The 21,848-nt window shown below is 50.6% G+C and overlaps 1 protein-coding gene across 1 annotated transcript in view; it reads right to left on the minus strand.

Moving 5' to 3' along the window:
- LOC110469521 (uncharacterized) overlaps window positions 1–21,848 on the minus strand; it is a 612,305-nt gene that overhangs the window by 285,474 nt on the left and 304,983 nt on the right. Inside the window, 1 exon segment of the mRNA XM_077789808.1 lies at window positions 20,034–20,954. Coding sequence (XP_077645934.1) covers window positions 20,034–20,954 — 921 coding nt within the window.

The following is a 21,848-nucleotide window of genomic DNA, read 5'->3' on the forward strand; positions in this document are numbered from 1 at the left end:
CCATGGGGCCTTTGTGGCACCCTGGGGCCCCATGGAACCAAGGGGCCCCTGTGAAACTGCAGTACCAATGAGAACATTGTGACACTGTGAAGCCCCATGGAACCAAGGAGTCCATTGTCACATTTTGGGGCCCCATGGGACCAAGGAGACCAGTGTGACAGTGTAGGGCCTGGTGTAACCAAAGGGACATTGTGACACTCAGGGGCCCCTTGGAACCAAGGACATCTTTGCAGGTGACACCAAGGTGGATGTGAGTGTGGATCTGCTGGAGGGTAGGAGGGCTCTGCAGGGAGGCCTGGAATGGTTGGATGGATGGGCAAAGTCCAACAAGATGAAGTTTAATCAATCCATGTGCCAAGTCCTGCACTTTGGCCACAACAACCCCTGCACTGCTGTAGGCTGGGGATGGTGTGGCTGGACAGTGCCCAGGCAGAAAGGGACCTGGGGGCACTGGTCGACAGCAGGCTGGACATGAGCCAGCAGTGTGCCCAGGTGGCCAAGAAGGCCAATGGCTCCTGGCCTGGGTCAGGAATGGTGTGGCCAGCAGGAGCAGGGAGGTCATTCTTCCCCTGTACTTGGCACTGGTGTACTTGGCATTCCTCCCCTGTCCTGGCACTGTTCCTCAAGTGCTGTGTCCAGTTCTGGGACGCCCAGTTTGGGAAGGACATGGAGGGGCTGGAGCATGTCCAGAGAAGGGCAACAAGGCTGGTGAGGGGTCTGGAACACAAGTCCTGTGAGGAACAACTGAGGGAGCTGGGGTTGTTTAGCCTGGAGAAGACTCATAGGTGACCTTATCACTGTCTACACTCCCTGAAAGGTGGTTGCAGTCAGGTGGGTGTCGGTCTCTTTCTCCTCACAGCAAGTGACTGAACAAGAGGACACAGTCCTACGCTACACCAAGGAAAATTTAGGTTGGATATTAGGAAAAAGTTTTTTATGGAAGGGGTGATAAAGTACTGGAATAGTCTGTCCAGGGAGGTGGTGGAGTCATCATCATGAGATGTGTTTAAAAAAAAGACTGGATGTGGCACTCAGTGCCATAGTTTTGCTAAGGTGGTGTTAGTGTGTGGGTTGGACTTATGACCTTAAAGGTCTCTTCCAACCCAGTAATTCTGTGATTCTGTGATTGTGTGACATCACAGACCAGGTTGTGACATCATATAGTCAAGAGTGATATCACTGGTCTATTATGTGACATCAGAAAGCAGGATGGGACATCACAGAATGCCTTTATGACATCACAGAGCAGGCTGTGAGGTCAGAGTGTGTGCTGTGACATTATAGGGTGGCTGTGTTACATCACAGAAGGTGTTGTGACATCACAGGGTGGGTCTGTGAGCACACAGAGGTGCTGTGTGACTTGATAAGTGAGTTCTGCCATCACAGAGCAGGCTGTGACATCATAGAGCAGGCTGTGACATCACAGAGGAGGTTGTGATGTCACAAAGTCAGCTGTGCCATTACAGGCTGGCTGTGTGACATCACAGACTGGCTGTGAGGCCACAGAGAAGACTCTGCCATTGTAGATAAGGGCTCTGTGACATCTCAGAGCAGCTGTGTGATGTCACAGAGAAGCCTGAGACAATACAGAGTGGGCTGTGACATCACAGAGCTGACTGTGAAATCACAGAGCAGGCTGTGACATCACAGAGAGGCTGCATAACATCACACAAGTAGCTGTGCCATCAGAGAGCTGGCTGTGACATCACAGGGTGTCTGTGACATCACAGGCTGGGCTGTGACATCACAGGACAGATTTTTGGGACATCACAGAGCAGACTGGGACCTCAAAGAGCAGGCTGTGACTTGACAGGGAATCTGTGTGAAATCACAGGTGGCCTGTTACATCTCAGAGCAGGCTCTGAGACATCACAGGGGCTGTGTGACATCACAGTGGAAATATGACATCAGAGGGCCTGTGTGACATCACAGGGGCTGTGTGACATCACAGGGGCTCTTTGAGGTCACTGGGGAGGTCACTCTGCCCCAGCCCCCCTCCCAGTTCCTCCAGAGAAGTCCAACGCTGCTCGTGCACAGTGGGGTCCCCTATCCCCCTGGTATCCCCCCCGCCCCGGCGCCGCAGCCTCCCCCAGACGATGTTCCACAAGATCGACCCCAGAGCCTGACACGGGGACGGGGGCTGGAGCCATGGGGGGTGGGACAGGGGGACAGGGACCCCCCGGCAGCGTCCCCATGTCCCCCAGAGCCAGAGCCTGGGACAGGGCTCCTTCACCCTGTGACCAACGAGGGTTTGAGAGCGCTGAAAAATTCCCCAGCAAAAACCAGATTTAATATTCAAGTGACAGCAGCACAAAGTTCCTTGGCAAGAGTCACTCTGCCCCTGACTGGACACTTCAGGCACAGCAAGAAAACAAAGCAGCAACAAAACCAAACAAAATCCAGGCAATCAAACCAGAAATGAACCAAGAACTGTCCCTGTGTGTGTGTGACACGAGGACAATGAGGGCAAGGATGAAAGGAATATGGCCTAAAAGCTTTACTGTATTCAAACTTAAGAGGATGTAACTTATACCTTCACATAAACTAATACCTTCAACTTCACAATTTAGCAAAAGAACAGAGGTTAAGCGTATTTAACCTAATTAATAACCCGTGAATTTGCAAATTAGCAAAGGAATAGCATTTAACAATATTCAACTTACATGATAACTTATATTAAACATTGGAACTTGGCAAAAGAACAACTCTTACCAGCATTTAACTTAGCTTAGACCTTGTGATTTAACCTCACTTACAGGCCTGACTGGGTCAGCTATCCAAGGCACTCAGACCCCTCAGGGAGCAGCATTTCTGCCACATTTCCCCAGCACAGGCACTCCTGTGTGCACACAGACACAAAGAGTCAGTGCAAGGCACCCGTGAGAAATTCCCCTGAGGGCAGGGAAATGCTCCCTGGGGATGCTTTGGCATCTCCCCAGCAGGGAAGGGTTGAGCCTGGAGGAGTGGGGGGATCGGCCCAGGCTCCCTCGTTGTTTGGGATCCCCGAGTGCAGCAAATGGGAGAGTTCCCGGCTCGGAGAGGCCCCACTCAGAGGGAGTCGCTGGCCCAGGAGAGCTCCAAGGGCTCCTTTTGGAGCTGTTTGTAGGGCCCCAAGAGAGGGGCTGCAGTCCCAGCCATGTTTCACCCTGGCCACACTTGGCATCAGCAGCTTTCTTTGGCAGGGTGAGAACAGGGATGTTGTGCCACTGAGGGAACACAAACAGTTCCCAGGGCTGCTCCTGAAGCAGCCAGGAGCTGGCTGGGCAGCAGCAGTGCCTGGAGCAGAGCGTGTTTGTGATGAGCTCCAGAGGAGATGAGCCCAGGGGCTGCTGGCCAAGGCCGAGGCCCAGAGAGCATTTCTCAGCTGGCAGGGCGGCCTGAGAAGGGGAGGGGGGAATGCACCAGCACAGGAACCATGGAACCAAGGGACCATTGTGACACTGTGGGGCCTGTGAGACCAAGGGACCATTGTGACACTGGGGCCCTGTGAGACCCAGGGACCATTGTGACACTGTGGGGCAGCATGGAATGTCAGGTTCACTAGGACACTGAGGCCCCATCAAACCAAGGGTCTGTTGTGACACCACAGGGCCTCAGGGAACCATGGAGACCATTATGACTCTTTGGGGTGTCATGGGCCCAAGGGAACATTGTGACACTGTGAGACCCCAGGGAGCCAAAGGTCCATTGTGACATTGCAAGGCCTCATGGAATCATGGAGACACCATTAAGAAACTTCACAGCCTCATGGAACCAAGGGGTCATTGTGACACTGTGGGGCACCATGGAACCAAGGAGACCATTGTGACACTGAGGCGACTCATGGAATCATGGAGACCATTGGGACACTATGAGACCCCACAGAATAAGCAAAGCATTGTGACACTGTGAGGCCTCATGGCACCACTGAGACCATTGCGAACCCGGGGGTCTCCACAGAACCATGAGGACCATTGTGACACTGTGGGGTCTCGTGAAATCATGAGGCCTTTGTGGCACTGCAGGGCTGCAGGGAACCAAAGGTCCATTGTGACACTGCAGGCCCTCGTGTAATCAGTGCTCCATTGTGACACTGTGGAGCCAAAGGAGACCATTGTGACACCGCAAACCCCCAGGGTCCAAAGGTCCATTGTGACGTTGTGGGCCTCATGGAACAGAGGAATCCCGTGACACTGTGGGGCTTGAGGAACCACAGAGACCCCTGGGACACTGCGGGTCCCCATGGAACCAAGGGAACACAGAACAGGTCTGGCTGCAAGTAGGGCATGCGTAACAGCCCTACTTTATGTCAACTTTATGTAGATTCTGCATTACAACCATTGAGGCAACAGTGGCCATAAGCTTTTATTTATCACTATATGGATGATATTTTGATTGCACAACCTAAGTCATTTACGAGTTGACAGGTTAAACATGTACAAAATTTGCTGGGATGTTTTAGGCTTGTTGTGGCCCCAGAGAAAATACAGTTAACTCCTCCTTGGAAATACCTGGGATGGACATTGTCTCAAAGCTTGGTAACACCTCAAAAATTAGAAATGAAAACACAGATTGTTACTTTAAACGATGCTCAGGAATTACTAGGTGATTTACAATGGCTTAAACCTATAGTGGGCCTTCCAAATGAACTGTTGGATTCTCTTAGACCCTTATTAAAGGGCACAGACCCAACAGCACCAGTGACCCTTAATCCTCAGCAGAAAAGAACTCTTCAGCAAATTACAGACTGTGTGGTTCAGGGTCGTGTACATCGGCGAATACTGGGAATCCCGCTTAATCTCACTATATGGTGTGGTGAAAAACATTTGCTGGGGGCTTTAATCCAGTTAGAAACAAAAACAGGGGAGATCAGGGTGTTAGAATGGATATCCCCTCCACTTCAGCAAACAAAGACTTTAGTTCAAAAAAAATGAACTGTTAGCAGCTTTGGTAAAACAGGGTCGTGAGAGAATTTTGCAGGTTGATGGGCGAGAGCCTGAACTAATACAGCTTCCTATGAAAAAGGACTCTTTACAATGGCATTTGGTCAATAGTGAAGAACTGCAGGAAGCTCTGCTAGGAGTAGGAGGTGCTGTCATAACTGAAAGTATCAAAAATCCTCCATTACAGTGGATTGCAAAATTGAGTTGGATGGTTCGGCCACAGCGAGAAAAGGAGCCGATTCCTGGTGCAATAACGACATACACAGATGCAGGGAAGAGGTCAGGAACAGCAGCAATTACATGGCAGGAGCAGGGAGTCTGGAATCATGAAATTCTTACTGCAAATGACTCAGATACCCTTCAGACCTTGGAGTTAGCAGCTGTGGTTTGGGCTCTGACAGTCCTGAAGGGGCCTTTGAATATTGTTACAGATTCCTTGTATGTAGTTGGTGTTGTGGAAAGAATAGAAGATGCTGCTATCAAGGAAGTACGAAATCAGAGACTATTTGAACTGTTCATACAACTTCAAAAAGCAGTAAAAATCCGAGAACATCCTTATGCTATCATTCATATAAGAAGTCACAAATGGGATATTGGCTTAGGAGAGGGTAATGCTCAGGCAGATAAGCTCGTCACAGTGACTCAAACTTCTCCTTTATCAGGGCAAATGCTCGCTAGGGAGGCACATTCTATGTTTCATCAGAACGCAAAAGGGTTACAACGGGAGTTTGGAATATCCCATGCAGATGCCACTGCTATAGTGAGAGCTTGTCCTATCTGTAGTCATCATAATGGGGGTCATGGCATGGGATGGGGAGTTAACCCACGAGGTCTTTCATCTAATGAACTCTGGCAGATGGATGTTACTCATGTAAATAGTTTTGGTCACTTGAAATATGTTCATGTTACTATAGATACATATAGTAAATACATCTGGGCAACAGCTCAAGCTGGAGAAAAAGCATTACATGTTATAAGGCATTTGTGTAGTTGTTTTGCAGTAATGGGAGTGCCAAAGCAGATTAAGACAGACAATGGTCCTGCATACATTGGTGGCAGGGTGAATAGTTTTTTAAAATCATGGGGAATTAAGCACATTACAGGAATAGCACATTCTCCCACTGGACAAGCAATTGTAGAAAGGGCAAATTGAACTTTGAAGAGATATCTGGAAAAACATAGAGAGATTGGAGATGTTCAGGAAAGATTAATGAAAGTGCTCTTTGTTCTTAATCATTTGTGTATATTTGGGAATTCAGAGGCACCACCTGCGATGGTACATTATGGACAAAAAGAAATAAGCAAAAAGGGCAAAGAAGTATGGGTCAGGTATAGGGACCCTAAAACAGGGGTTTGGCAGAACCCAGCAAAGGTCCTATATTGGGGAAGGGGATATCTTTGTGTTTCCACCCCTACAGGTTCACTCTGGGTGCCAGCAAAGTGGACCAAACCAGCTCTGGATGAGTCGTCTCTTAGCTCGCCTGACGGATCAGGACCAGAGGAGAATTGAAGAGAAGCTGATTCGCACAGTGGGACCTATTCTTCAAGAGATAAGAGGACTTTCCCCAGTGATTGATCAACTTTTGCCTTCAGAGTCAACTTTTCTGGCAATTGTTACAGCTATTGAGGCTTTACAGACTGTTCATATTCCAGGACCAAAGAATCCTGAGTGTCTTAGTTGTGGGAATTTTAATTGTAACAGTTGGATTGCTTTTGTTTGTGGGGGTTGTGGAAAAACATACTGGGAAGATCAAGTATTTTTAAAACGACATTTTTGGTGTAAACATTGTGACTTTCGAAAACGAGGAGATTCTTGGCAGAGAGATTTAATACGAGACACAGGCTTAGGAGTTGCTATAGCTTTACAGTTATTTGAAGCACCAGAACAAAAGATATTAGCTTTTTATAGGTGGGAAGCAGAACACGATTGTGCTAGATTAATTAAGCAAGCAAATTCAAAAGTTTTATCAACAAGGTGTCAAAAGCAAGTGAAGGTATCTATAAGATCTTATTTAGGAAAACCAGTAGTAGGAAATCCAGACATAGAATTAGATAAGCTTATTAAATATGTGCAGACATTAAAATTAAAATTCAAGCAAAAGAAATCATGAGGGCGATAAGGTGGATAACCTATCTTGTTCTTTTGACTAATCTTTGTCATGGACTAATACAATTTAATCAGCCCAGAGAAAATATTTGGGTAACCTTGGCTAACATGACTAATCAAAGTTCGCTATGCCTTAGCTTGGGAGGAGTGACAAATCCATTTCGTACCTGCCTAACAGGTGTTCCTGTCTGGAGACCAGAGGAATTTTGTGGGTTGATAAGGAATCAGACGCTTTGCAAGAATTTTGCAAAGGCGAAAGGGCCAGACAAGAATATTGATTACACAGAAGCTCAATGAGATGGCTATAGGCAATGTTTGTTGGTACTGTCACTTAAAGAAACATTGCAATCTCCCCCAGAGGAATTAGATCTCTTTGGAAGTGCTAATGCTAGTTTAGGGAATGTTTCAACAGGAGGATGGTTTAGCTTTGTTCCATTGAATTTGCAGAGTGTAAATAACCCAAGAGACAAATGGGCTTCTCTAGACTCTTCACTGGACTCAGGCAGGATAGCATCACAGTTATATTCTAACTGTGATGGTTCCAAGATAACCAAACCCTTAAGGTTGCCAAAGGGTGTATTTTTGATCTGTGGAAATAGAGCTTGGAATGGAATTCCGGTAAAACCACAAGGGGGACCCTGTTACCTAGGAAAACTAGCACTGTTCCATCCTAATATATCCTTGCTAATGCAAAGGGACAGGCTAGGGAAGACAAGGAAGAGGCGTGATGTGCATGACTTAAAATGTGATCAGGTTGGACAACCTCAATTTTGGAGTACTTTAAAACAGGTAATAGTGGCAACCCTGTTACCAGGAGGAGCTGCCAGAAAGGCTATGGTGTTAGCTGAACAATTGGGATGCTGGGGTAAAGATTAACTTAACAAAACATCAGAGGTTTTATCTATGCTTGCTATGGATGTACAAAGTGTAAATCATGCTGTACTACAGAACAGAGCAGCAATTGATTTTTTGTTGTTAGCCCAGGGACATGGATGTGAGGAATTTGAAGGAATGTGTTGCATGAATCTCTCTGATCATTCTGTATCAATACATGCTAAGATTAAAGAACTACAACAGGGCCTTCATCAATTAAAAGAAGAAAATGGTCTGGGGATAGAAGAATGGCTTAAAAGTTTAGGGATTGGTCCATGGCTAAGAACTTTTATCATGTATGCAGTAGGAATCTTGATTGTTGTTTTACTACTCTTGCTGATTTTACCCTGCCTGTTTAACTGTCTTCAAAAGCTGGTGGAACGCATGGTTCAAAAGATGTGGACAACTAACTTAATGGTCCAAAACAAAAACGGGGGAAATATGGAGAGTTTTGTGGATGAATGGCTTTGTGAGAAAGGACATGACTACGTGCCGTTAGTGAAGCAGTAGCTGAAAATTGCACAGTGCAGCAATAGCAGATGTAGCAACAATATCTTATGTCCTTGGGTAAGCTGGTTCCCAACAGTAGAATGTTCAGCAAAAAGATAAATGTAAGGGAAAACAAAGCAAGCTTAGAAAGCTCCAAAGGCGGGATTGACCTGTTTTTCATACACCAATGATGAGCTTAAATTTTGCAATATGCATGAGCTTCATTATAACGGGTATAACTATACATGTGTGCTTGAAATAAACTGAGACTTGTTGACATTATAGAATGGACTTGTCTCCCGTCATTTTTTCCACAATTGAGCTCTGTTCTTTTGCTAAATTGTGAAGTTGAAGGTATCAGTTTATGTGAAGGTATAGGTTACGTCCTCTTAAGTTTGAATACAGTAAAGCTTTTAGGCCATATTCCTTTCATCCTTGCCCTCACTGTCCTCGTGTCACACACACACAGGGACAGTTCTTGGTTCATTTCTGGTTTGATTGCCTGGATTTTGTTTGGTTTTGTTGCTGCTTTGTTTTCTTGCTGTGCCTGAAGTGTCCAGTCAGGAGCAGAGTGACTCTTGCCAAGGAACTTTGTGCTGCTGTCACTTTAATATTAAATCTGGTTTTTGCTGGGGATTTTTCAGCACTCTCAAGCCCTCGTTGATACCAGGCTGAAGGAGCCCTGTCCCAGGCTCTGGCCCTGGGGGACACAGGGACGCTGCCGGGGGGTCCCTGTCTTCCTGTCCCACCCCCCACGGCCCCAGCCCCAGTCCCCGTGTCAGGCTCTGGGGTCAATCTCGTGGAACATCCTCTCGGGGATGCTGCGGCGCCGGGGGTGGGGGGACCCGGGGGCACAGGGGACCCCGCTGTGCACGAGCAGAGTTGGACTTCTCTGGGGGAACTGGGAGGGGGGCTGGAGCAGAGTGACCTCCCCAGTGACCTCACACAACCTCTGTGATGTCACATAGCCCCTGTGATGTTGGAATCCGTGGTATTGATGATTCCGAGATTGTAGAAAGTCTCTGTCTTTCTGCCCTGTTGCCAAAGAAGAAGCCATAATTCGTCTGTGCTGGTTTAGAGGTTGTTTATTCTGTTTATCTCTAACATGTTCTGCTGCCCTGCTGCAGGTCTGTCCTGCAGGGCAGCGTGTGGGGCTCTGCCCTCAGTGGGATGTTACAAACATTAAATACCAGAAACTCCCTGTGCTGGATTTACAACAATAACGTGCCAATATCTGTCACCTACGTTGAACAGTGTGTCCCCAGCCTAAACCAATAGAAAAATGCCAACACCACAGTGAGACATGGAGGGCATGAAGAAGGAGAAAAAGGACAAGGCACACCCAATTTCCTCCATCTTGCCCCCTTTGAACTCCTAATCTAGAATCCTAAAATTTTACTTTTGCACCTGGGCCACACTTAATTATTACTCATATCAAACACTCAGAGCTTGTAATTCATTCTGTAAGATTGAAAACTCTTTTCCATGGACAGAGATCACAGACAGTGTCTCTCGGGGCTCTGTACAGGGAGGTTCCTGACCCCCTGCCAGGGTCCCAGACCTGCCAGGGAAGCCAGAGGGATGCTCTGGATTCCCACACTCTGATATCACAGAGCCAACTCTGAGATGTCACCCTGTGATGTCATACAGCTGCTCTGTGATGTCACAGATGATTCTGTGATGTCACAAAGTCTCCCTGAGATGTCACTGTCTGTACTTTGATGTCACAGCCTGCTCTATGATGTTACACAGCCACACGGTGATGTCTCAACCCACTCTCTGATGTAACAGAGCCACCCTCTATTATGGCAGAATCTCCTCTATGGCATTATACCATCCTCTCTGATGTCACAGCCTGCTCTGTGATGTTAAAACCCCCTCAGTGATGTCACAAAACCCTCCCTGTGATGTCACACTGCCACTCTGTAATGTCACAGCACACACTTTGACCTCACTTCCTGCTCTATGATGTCATACAGACATGTCATGATGTCACAGCCTGCCCTGTGATGTCACACAGTCCCCTCTATCATGCCATAGCTGCTCAATGACCTCACACAGCTCACTCTGTGATTTCATAGCCAATCTGTGACCTCACACAACCCAGTGTGTGCTGTCACACAGCCCCTTTCTGACATCACAGCTGCTCTGTGCCCCTGTGGCACAGCCACAGAGGTGCTGCTGTGACACAGCCCCCTCTGGGACATCCCACAGCCCCTGCCAGTGCTGAGCCCCTGTGAGCTCTGTCTGTGCCCTGCTCGTGTCCCTGGGATGCCCTGGCAGAGCCCCAGCCCTGCTGGGCTGTGCACAGGAGCTGCTCCTGGCCAGAGCTGTCTTTCTGCAGCGCTGCCCTTGCCAGGAGCTGCCTCTGGGCCAGGAGCCCGGCCCAGCTCAGCAGCACAGACACAGCACAAGGGCTTTAACAAGCCTCCGGGGCTTTGGTGTTCTTTGCATCAGACCCATACCCTCAGAGTGTGCTCAAAGAACTTCTTGAGAACTCCAAGTGAGATTAAAACACTGAAGTTTCTTTGACCTTGAAGAGATCCCTGTCAGGGACACGACTGAGAAAGTGTCCCCAGATTCCAGACAGAGCAGAACCCTGGAGGCAGAGATGACAGCTGGGGACAAGCAAGGCAAAGGTGTCTCTGGTGCTGAGCAAACCTGGATGTGTTTCAGGAATGCAAAGGGCCCAGGCCTGAGCCCCAGCCCCTGGCAAGGCAGATCCTGTCTCTCCCTCATTGCTCAGGGCTCTTCCCAGGATGAGCACTGGCATGTGGGGATGTGCAATGCCAAGGGCAGGACCATGGGGCGGCCCTGTCAGGCTGCTGAGCAGGGACAAGGAGGCACTGAGGCCCCAGGGCTGCAAGGGTCCCTTGTCCCCTTGTGGCCTCAGGCCCAGGGCCAGCAGCCATGGCCAAAGGGCTGCACAGGTTGGCTCTGTCAGGGCCTTGCAGCTGCTGCACATCCCTGAGCCCTCTGCAGCCCAGGCTGTCCCACGGTGTCCCTGCCCTGCGCCTCTGTCCCTGCAGGCTGTTGTCACTCCCGGCTGCCCCACCTCGCTGGCCCCTTCCTTTGCTGGCAGCTCTGCCTCCTGCCTGCCCCGGCCTGGCCACACAAAGCCTTGGGCTGCTCCAGGCTCCTGCTGGGGACGTGTTGCACCACAGCCCTGCCCTGGGAGGGAAATTCCTTCCTCCTGGTGTCCAGTCTGGACCTCCCCAGCTGTCCTTGGCATTAATTCTCTTTCTCTGGCTGTTCTCTACTATGTCAGAGGGATCCACCATCTCTAAAACCACCCTTCAGTCCCTCCCAGGGCTCTCCTCTGCTGTCTTCAGTCTCCACCCTACTGAGCACAGAGATCCTGTGTCCATATAGAGTGGTCAAGTGCCTGAGGCCAACAGCACCTGGACAAGAGGGACAGTTCTTTTCTTCAGGAAGGAAACCACAGAGCCCCAGGGCTTTGAAGGCAGATGTGAAGCTGTCACCAGTGACCAAGGCAAGCCTGACCTGTCTGTACCTGCAGCTTCTTTCTGAAAGCAGCCTTTGGATATATGAGGAGTTTTAGGGTTGGAATTCCAATTCAGCTGTGGGTTCCTGGACTGGAATGACAGCTCTCATGGGAAGGAAAGGGTGGAGTCCCAGTGTTTCAAAGGCTGCTTAGAGGCAGCCCCAAGGAGGGCAAGGCAGCCAGACCTGCCAGCCAGATCTGTTGTCAAGGAAGAATTCTTGGATAGATATAATCTGGGAGGCCAAATCCCACTTTTGACTATGGGCATTGAGACAAGAAGGACAATTCTGTTCCATACAAAGGAAAATACACAGCCCCAGTGTTTGAAATGCATGTGAGACCTGGCCCAAGGGAATCTAGACAGTCCTGGCAGCTTTTGTCTGGGAGCTGTTTATGGATATAAGGAATTTTGGAGGTGCATTCTCAATTTTGGCCATGAAAGATGTTTTTTTTCCATGGGAAGGAAAGAACAGCCCCCAGTGTTTTGAAGCCAGATGAGAGGTGGCCCCAAAAAGGCCAAGGCCAGCCCAGAGCTGTCTGTCCTGGCAGGTTTCGCATGGGAATAATCTTTGGATATAATCAAATTTGGAGGAGTAACCCTAATTTCAGCCATGAATAACTGGAGGAGAAGGACAGTTCTTTCCCATGGAAAGGAAAGCATGTAACTCTAGGGTTTCAGGGACAGATGAGAAACAACCCTCAACATGCTAAGGTCACTTGGACCAGTCAGGCAGCCCCCTGGAGGCCCAGACAGACAGACCTGTTCCATGTTCTTGGATTCTTGGGGCTCTGCAGCATCACAAATTCTCCTTGGTTCCATGTGGCCCTGTAGAATCACAACAGATCTTTGTCTCCACGTGGCCCTGTGATATCACAATGGTTTCCTTGGCTCCACAGTGGCACAATGGCCCCTTGCTTCCATGAGGCCTTGCAGTGTCAAAATGGTTTCCTTTTTTCCATGGGAAAATGCCACAATGGCCCCTTGGTTATGTGAGGTCACGGAGTCTCAAAATGGCTCCTTGGTTCTGTTGGGTTCCCCAGGATCACACTGGCCCCTTGGTTCCACCAGGCCTGGATGTGTTACACTGGCCCCTTGTTTCCATGGGGATGCAGTGTCACAATGGCCCCTTGCTTCCATTGGGACTCGGAGTGTCAGAATGGTCGCATTGGTTCCGTGGAGCCCCGCAGTGTCACAATGGTCTCTTTTGGTTCCACAGTGTCACACTGGCACCTTGGTTCCGTAAAGCCCTGAAGTCATAATGGATCCTTGGTTCCATTGGGCTCCTCACTGTTACATGAGTCCTCAGTGCCACGGAGTCCTGCAGTGTCACAGAGCTCTCCTGGGTTCCATGGTGCCACACAAGGTCACCACGGCCCCTCAGCTCTACAAGGCCCCACAGTGTCACAAGGGCCCCTTGTTCCCATGAGGCTGGGCCATGTCACAATGGTCTCATTGGTTCCATGAGGCCCTGCAGTTCCACAATGGCCCTTGAAGTGTCACCAAAATCTCGGTGGGTTCCCCCCCGGGTTCACAATGTCCTCCTTGGTACCATGATGCCCCATAGTGTAACAATGGTGTCCTTGGTTTCACAGTCAGAATGGCCCCGTGGTCTCATGGAGACCCACAGCCCCTTATAGAGACCCACAGCCCCTTATGGAGCCCCACGGCCCCTTATGGAGTCCCACAGTGTCACTGTGATCCCCTTGAATCCATGAGGCTGTGTTGTGCTACCATGGCCCCTTGGTTATACAAAGCCCCGCAGTAACACAATGGCCCCTTTGGTTCTAGTGAGTCCTGAAGTGTCACAATTGTTGAAGAATGGTTGTTGGAACAAGGCCATGATTCTATGGAATACTTGTTTTAAAAAACCTCTGTTTAAGACCCCAGAATCAGGCTGTGTCTGACCTGGGAACAGAGCTTGGGAACCAGGTTCTGTGTCTAGGCTTGGGAAACCGCATTCTGTACAAGGTCTAGGAATGAGATAATAAGGACAGGTATAGCCTTGAAGATATGCTTGTACAAGGACAGGCTGTAAGATAAGATATGTTCAACAAAGATGAAATGTCCTTGGAAGACATGATGTAGAGATGAGAATTTAGCTTGAGAAACTTAGCTGCAGCTATAAGTGCACATAGAAGAAATAAAACAAAGACCTTTGTAAATTAACCAATGAGAGCTTACTGCTGATTATGCTTGTAGAATACCTATATATGTTAAGTGGCTTTTTGATTAAAGTTGGAGCTTGCTATCAATCATATTGATTGCATGCCTTTTTCCCCACCACCCACATCACATAATGGTCTCCATGGTTCCATGAGGCCCCACAATGTCACAATGAACCTTTGGTTCCATGAGCCTTTGTACTGCCAGCAACAGTCTCCTTGGTACCACAGTGTCACAATGGACCCTTGGTTCCATGAGGTTCAGTAGCGTAACATGGACACTTTGATTCTAATGGACTGTGTAGTGTCACAATGATCTCCTTGGTTCTGCAGTGTCACAATGGACCCTTGGTTCCATGAGGTGCCTGGCCTCCCACAGCCGCTCACAGCCCCTCATGGCCCCTCATGGCCCCTCACAGCCCCTCATGGCCCCTCACAGCCCTTCACAGCCCCTCACAGCCCCTCACATAGCCTCATGGCCCCTCATGGCCCCTCACAGCCCCTCACGGCCCCTCATGGCCCCTCATAGCCCTTTACAGCCCCTCACAGCCCCTCACAGCCCCTCACAGCCCCTCACAGCCCCTCAGGGCTCCTCACAGCCCCTCATGGCCCCTCATGGCCCCTCATGGCCCCTCACGGCCCCTCACGGCCCCTCACAGCCCCTCACAGCCCCAGTCATGGGGCTCCTCCCAAAGGAAAAGGGGTCGGGCCCTGCTGTTCTCCTTTAATTTCAGTCCCTTCCCAGTGCCGAGCAAAGAAAGGCTGGAATGGAGCCTTTCCCAGCCTTTCGCTCTGGGCTGGCTGCGGGCTGAAGCTCTGTGCCGGCGCTGGCCGAGCACCAACAGCCCTGCAGCCCCGGCCTTTGCTGTGCCGTGTCCGTCCCTGTCCCGACCCCGCCTGGCTCTGGCAGCAGCAGCAGCCGCAGCGCAGCGGGCGCCGGCCCGGCCCGGCCGGGGCTCCCGGGCAGGAGCAGCAGCAGCGCCGGCCCCTTCCCGCCTGCTCCTGCCTCGGCTGCCGAGGGCTTTTCCAGATGGACTCTGGAGCAGAGCAACAGGCACCCGCACACAGCCCTGGCTCCTCAGGGCCCGCCTGTGCTGCCCCGAGCCAGCCCTCAGGGGAAGGAAGGATCGGGTTCCAGCGCTGTTTTCAGCACTGTTTTACTCACCCTGAGCTGACAGCAGGAGGCTGCTGCTGCCTTCGCCTTGGGAATTGCAGATCACGGCTGCTCTTGCCCTTCTACTTACCACCTGAATTTTATCCATAAAACTGCAAGTGCCTCTTTCAGTTGGTGCTACCCACAGTGCTTTCATGACAGTGAAGTCAGTATTTTTGTCACAGGCATGAGGATCAGCAGATACTGGAATGCCCACCAGTTCCTGAGCACTAAGGTGAGGGGAATTAAAGCCACAAAGGCCACATTTGCAGTACTCAAACACAGCCCTGTTGCTGGTGCTGATGAAATAGAATAAACTGAAAGAGGCCATCACAAAAATTGCCTCTGTAGTATGGAATTGAATTAAAAAATCCACCAGGAGAAAGAGAAAGCAGAACTTCTCGATTTGTTTCATTGCTTCTTCCCAGCAGCAGGAAACCTAGATGCCCAGAGGTGTTTTCCCTGCTGGTGAGCACAGTGAGAGCCCAGCCTGTGCCCAGTCCCAGCGGGAGCCTGAGCCCAGCCCAGGGAGCTCAGCGCACGCGGGGCCAGGCCCAGAGCCCCGGGCACGGCCGCCCATTGCGGGGCAGCGGCGCAGACGGAATGTCCTGCGGCCCAAACCTCCTGCTCCTGCCACACAGCGCTCAGCGCTCTCCCCCTCCTCATCCTCTCCCAGCACGACACAAATTCCAGCTCGGAGGAGGCTTCCCCAGAGAGGGCTCCGGCTCCTGTCTCAGCCTGAGTGTCCCTGCAGAGGAACAGGGCATATTTCAGGCACTACCACAAGCTCACGCTTCTCACTTCATGTGAATCTGGGGTGGAAATGTGCTTGTTAATAAAGCCAAAAGCCATGGGAATGGACTAGTAATTATTAGAAGAAAAACACTCTTTTCCAGGGAAGGTTCACCAAGTCATTGCCTGCATTTGTCCTTTTCAGATTCTTTCAGTTGGCTACTCTGAGAAGTCCAGCTTGTTCTGGTCCTTATCAGGAACTGATTGTACTCTTGATTTATGCATCAATGCACCAGATGTGGAATCATCTACACTGAACTCAGAAACAAACTCCCTCTGTCAGAGCATTTTCACATTCCAGATCATTCTCAAGATGTCCACTGACAGGCTGGAATGATTATTATTACACAACTCTCCACTTTGGGCTGCAGGCTCTGGAGATTCTTTCTCTGAATTCAGCCAGGTTTGTATTCTCTTAACAATTCCTGGTAACACCTCCTGTTTTCTTAGCCTCGAACAGTAACAATGAAAACCTTACCCCCAGCACAACTCCCCAGCCCACCAGTTAAAGAAAGGACAAGCTGTCAACTTCTCCAAAGCTTTGTCCTGCTCTGCTGCAAGAGTCCAGCAGCACACAGGGTGTGGAAACCCAAGAGAAACTGAGTTGGTGGCACATCCTGTGGCAGGAGCTTGACCTCACTTTCCAGGAAGGGTTCTTGAGAAGAGCAAACAGGACTGTGGAGAAGATTCCTGAAAAACTAAAACAGCTTTCCAGAAGTGAAATGAAAATGAAAAGAAACAATATGAAATGTTTTCCCCTATTTATTTCTATGCTCCCCTTTTCCATCTTGTTTTCCATCTCATAAACTCCAAATGCATCTCACATCTAAGATCAATGACTTAGCAAGTTTTAGACACTCTAACATACCATGAGCTACACACAGTTTGCCTTCCCCTGTGTCTGCTGGAAAGCAGTGCTGGAGCCATAAGAGCAGTGCTTGGGTCGGGCACAAATCCTGCAGCCAGGGAATGTGCCCCGCCAGTGTGAGACCCTCAGCAGGGACAATGCACAGCAGCGTTGCTGTGCTGGGTCTCCATGGAGCCATCCCAGGAGCAGCTGCTGAGCTCAGAAGCCATCGCAGCCACCGCCCTGCTCCAAAAACCCTTGGCAGGGTGGGCTCCTGGCCTGGCTCTGTGTGCCAGGAGCCGGCAGCGCTGGGTGCAGGCAGCCCAGGGAGGGCACAGAAACGCTGGGTGAGAAATGCTGGGGCACAGCGAGATGGGCGAGTGCAGCCGGCCAGGGCAGAGGAGCAGCGCGCACAGGGGACACAGCCCCAGGACAGATGGGCAGGGCTGGGCAGGGCTGGCAGGGCCAGAGGCACCCAGGCCTTTGTCCCTGGGCTCGGGCAGCGCCTCGGGAGCCCCACAGAAGGAACTTTCCTCGGAGGGGCTGCACTTTGCTTCTCCCTTGCCCCTCCCTGAGGAGGCTGCAGGGGCTGCAGGTTTATGGCATTTGTCCTTGCTGCCCCTCACATCCCCCTGCCCCACAAACAGCCCCGAGCCACCCGTGAGGGACGGGCCCTGCTGTGCCAGGCTGGGCTCAGGGCTTGGCCTTTCTGCTTCCCCCAGCCAGCCCAGGCCTTGCTCAGCATTGCAGTTTCCTGCTCTGAGCCTTGGGCTCCTTGCAATCCTGGCCTCCAGGATCTGCTCTCTCCAGTGCCTGGGAGCCTTTGGCAGTCCCTGCCCTCTATGGGGCCCAGGGATGCTCCAAAGGACTTGGAGTTTTGCTCCTGACTCCTTGAGCAGCTTTTTCAGCCTTCTCTCAGTGCCTGAGGCTCCTGGACTCAGCTGAAGATCTATTGTAGGGCTTATTAAAGTACAAAAAGCCCTCAAGGGTGCTTTGTCTTCCTACAATGGTCTGCAAATCTCCAGAGCTTGTGCAGCTCACTGGACACAGTCTGGAGTTTTGTTAAGCAGGAAGATTTCAAAGTGCAATTCATTACTTTTTTTCTTTAATCAAGTGAGTATTTTTTTTTATTTTTCAGTTCAGAGAAGAACTGATAGAAGCATTCCCCAGGTGACCTTAATGCTCAGTGTCTCATTAGGATGTCTGGGCATGTAGAAGAATGAGCTCCCTGAGGGCTGACCCTTTTTGGACAAGTTGCCCCTCACCCCCAGCCTCCCCATGTCTGACATCACCCACCTGGCACTGACATCCCTGTGCCCTACAGCAGAACCTTGTCCCTGAGCTCTGCAGCTCCATGTCCCAGCCCATTGCACCGTGTCCAACCTGCTCTCCTCAGCGCTCTGCCTGCACACAGACCCAGGAGAGATTTTCCTACTAGGAAGCAAAGAATGGAAAAGCCTGAGCAGGTTTCCTAAACAACAAACCCCACTCAGGAGCCACCTGCTCAGTACAGGCTGCCTGGAATGGTGTCACCTTTCTACAAGGGACAGTGTGACCAGAAATGATCTCTGGAAGTAGAATTCTCTGAGTCTCCCAGCTGAATTCTCTGTCCCTGTCCTTTCCCTGGATCTCTGTTGCAGATGGAAGCTGCTGGGGCCATCCTCACCTTTAACCTTTCTTTGGAAGGCAAACAGGTGTTCCCAGGTGTGTTAAGCAGGATTTGTTCAATGTTTCTATAAATCTTTTGTGTCCCCTATGGAACAAAGGGGCCATTTTGGCACTGAGGGGGTTACGTGGAAGCAAGAAGTCAGTTGTGTCCCTGGGGTCCCATGGAACCAAGGGGCCATGGTGACACAGCAGGGACACGTGGATCCAGTGGTCCATTGTGACACTGTGGATCCAAGGAGACCATGGAGACACCCCCAGAACCTCATGGAACCAAGGAGTCCATGGTGACCCAGCGGGGCTGCATGGAGCCAATGGTCCATGGTGACACTGCCCATCCAAAGAGGCCATTTGGACACTGTAGAAGCTCATAGAGCGAGATCACCATTGTGACACTGAAGAACTTCATGACACCAAATATCCATGGGGACATAGCAGGGCATCATGGAACCCAGGAACCACTGCTGGCAGTATGGAAACTCCTGGAACCAGGGGCTGTTGTGACACTGCAGAACCAACACAGCTGCTGCACCTTGTCCTATGTCCTGCACAGCTCCTTGGGAGGCACGGCAGGAGCAGCACCCTGAGAGCCTCGGGAATGCCCCTCTGGGATCCATGGCACACACTACCAGGGCCTGGAATTTCAGTTCCCAGTCAGGAAAAGATGTTCCTGCCCTTGAAGGCAAAGTTCTTATGGAAGGCCCAAAAGCCAAGTGGAGTAAGATCTTACAGTGACATTTCATTGCCAGCCTTCATAAGTTCACCCATGGTTGTTGTAGCTGGTGGAATAGGGATGAAATTAGGGCAGGGCCTTTGGTGAAAGCTGCCCTGGGTCAAGGGAGACACAGAGAGAAACAGAGCAGGCAAAGGCAGGCAGGAGGGAAAGGAGGACACAAACACAATCAGCTGAGAAGGTGGCACTCTGAAAAACAAACCAAAACTGACTGAAAACAAATGGAACAGAAATCACTAATTCTTAAAGTTTTATTTACTGCTAAACCCAACCACGCAGTCCCACACAATCCCAATCCCACCCCTCCAAATTTGATTCCCACTTCTCCTAATCTCCTTCCAATCCCATCTCACCCTAGAGGCTAAGGAATTGAGTAATTTTGGCAAGGGATTGAGTTTCTTTGGGGTGGGAACAAGCCATTTTTAAATGGGATTGAGACTTTTTGGGGTAAGATTGAGTTGTTTGCAGTGAGAGTGAGTAGTTTTGAGGTGACAGATCAATCCATCTTGACCTTTGGATTGCTGAGAGATGAAGAGCACTGCCCGAAATCCCCAAAGAATGAACAAATCTTCCATAATATCTCCTCAAACCATAATTTCACCCTTAATTAGCTGTTAAATGGTGGGACATTAAACATCTCTGTTCAATTTCTTTCTTATTCTATATTGGGTGTTTTAGGGAATGAAGATAGATCAGAAGAATATTAGGGCCAAACCAAAAGGATTATCAGTCAGGTGTCTTCCCAACATGGATCATAGGGAATGTGCGTAATTGGGGCTCTGACCAACGTGGGTCCTCCCATGGGGGATGGAGATGGAGCAGTGCACAAAGCTTTTCCTGCAGCTGGGGCACTTGCAGGGCTTCCCTTACAGGTGTCTCCGTTGGTGTCTGGTCAAGATAGAGCTCCTGGAGAAGCTCTTCCCACACTGGGGACATTCATAGGGCCTCTCCCCAGTGTGGATGCGCCGGTGGATGATGAGGTGGGAGTTGCGCTTGAAGCCCTTTCCACACTCAGGGCAGCAGAAGGGCCTCTCATCTGTGTGAATCCGCTGGTGCAGGAGGAGATCAGAGCTGGTCTGAAACCTCTTCTGACACTCGGGACACTCATAGGGCCTCTCCCCAGTGTGGGTCCTCTGGTGGCACATCAGGCTGGAGCTCTGGCTGAAGCTCTTCCCACATTCTCCACACTTGTAGGGCCTCTCCCCGGTGTGGATGCGCTGATGTTTGACAAGGGTGGAGTTGTACCTGAAGCCCTTCCTGCAGTCAGGGCAGCGGAAGGGCCTCTCATCCGTGTGAATCCGCTGGTGCAGGAGTAGATCTGAGCTGGTCCGAAACCTCTTCTGACACTCAGGACATTCGTAGGGCCTCTCCCCATTGTGGATCATTTGGTGGATGATCAGTTTGGACCTATGGCTGAAGCTCTTCCCACATTGCTCACACTTGTATGGCCTTTCCCCAGTGTGGAGGATCTGGTGGCTGATCAAGTGTGACTTCTGGCTGAAGCTCTTCCCACATTCCCCGCACTCATAGGGCCTCTCCCCAGTGTGGATGCGTTTGTGGATGACAAGGGCAGAGCTGCAGCTGAAGCCCTTCCCACACTCCCCACACTCGTAGGGCCATTCCCCAGTGTGGATCATCTGGTGGCGGATCAGGTTGAAATTCCTCCTGAAGCTCTTCCCACACTCCAAGCACTTGTAGGGCTTCTCTCCAACACGATGCTGTTCATGGACAGCCAGCTCTGAGCTCTGGCTTGATCTCTGGCTGCCTCCCTGGCCCACGGTGGGTCTTTCCTGCTCAGATCCCCGTGATCTGCCTTTGCAGCCCCTCCTCATGCGGGATCGACAGGGCTTTTCCTCCCCTTTGGGTTCCAGCACTGTGGAGCCACTCAAAACGGCCTCTTCCACGAGTTTCTGCTGCGGGGATTTGTCCTCTCTGCTCTCCATCCTCAGCTCCTGCTCTGGGGGAGGAAGGACAAGGAGAGGATGGGATTTGCCTCCATGCCACAGGGAAGGGCAAGGAGATCCCCCCAGTGCGTCCCTGGCAGGAGGACACCGGCAGCGGGGCTGTCCTGCAGCCAGGGGCCAGGCTGGTCTGGAAGATGGAGCAGGAGAGAGGAGGAAAGGGGCACTGACTTCCTCCTCCTCACCTGCCTGGGCGTCCCAGGGCTCCTTCCTCTTCCTTGCAACCTCCTTCTCCATTTTTTGAAGTTTTGGGGATGGGAAATTCTGTTTTGGGAGGAAAACAAGGGATGAGCACAGTGAGTTTTGTACTGGTTTGAAGGCAAACCAGGGGGAGAGTCTAAGCCAGAATCACAATTGAGTAAGAAAATTAGGATCGAGGCAATGATACAGAAACACTGACTTAATCTGACAGAGTCAGGATATAACCTGACACCCCGTTGCTCAGGGTGGTGGTAGCAGGCTGACGAAATGGTGGCTGCAGCCCTGTTGGAGTGATGAACGTGATTCTGTTAAAGCAGTGATCCTGTAGAAGGGTCTGGTCTTCCTCTGAAGGTCCAGTGGTGCTTATGGAGCTCTTGTCCTCTGGGAATGCAGTAGGCAAGGTGATCGTGGTGTTGCAGGGGTGAGATTATATCCAG

This window comes from Lonchura striata, chromosome 37, assembly GCF_046129695.1.
Source record: "Lonchura striata isolate bLonStr1 chromosome 37, bLonStr1.mat, whole genome shotgun sequence".
Lineage (NCBI taxonomy): Eukaryota > Metazoa > Chordata > Aves > Passeriformes > Estrildidae > Lonchura > Lonchura striata.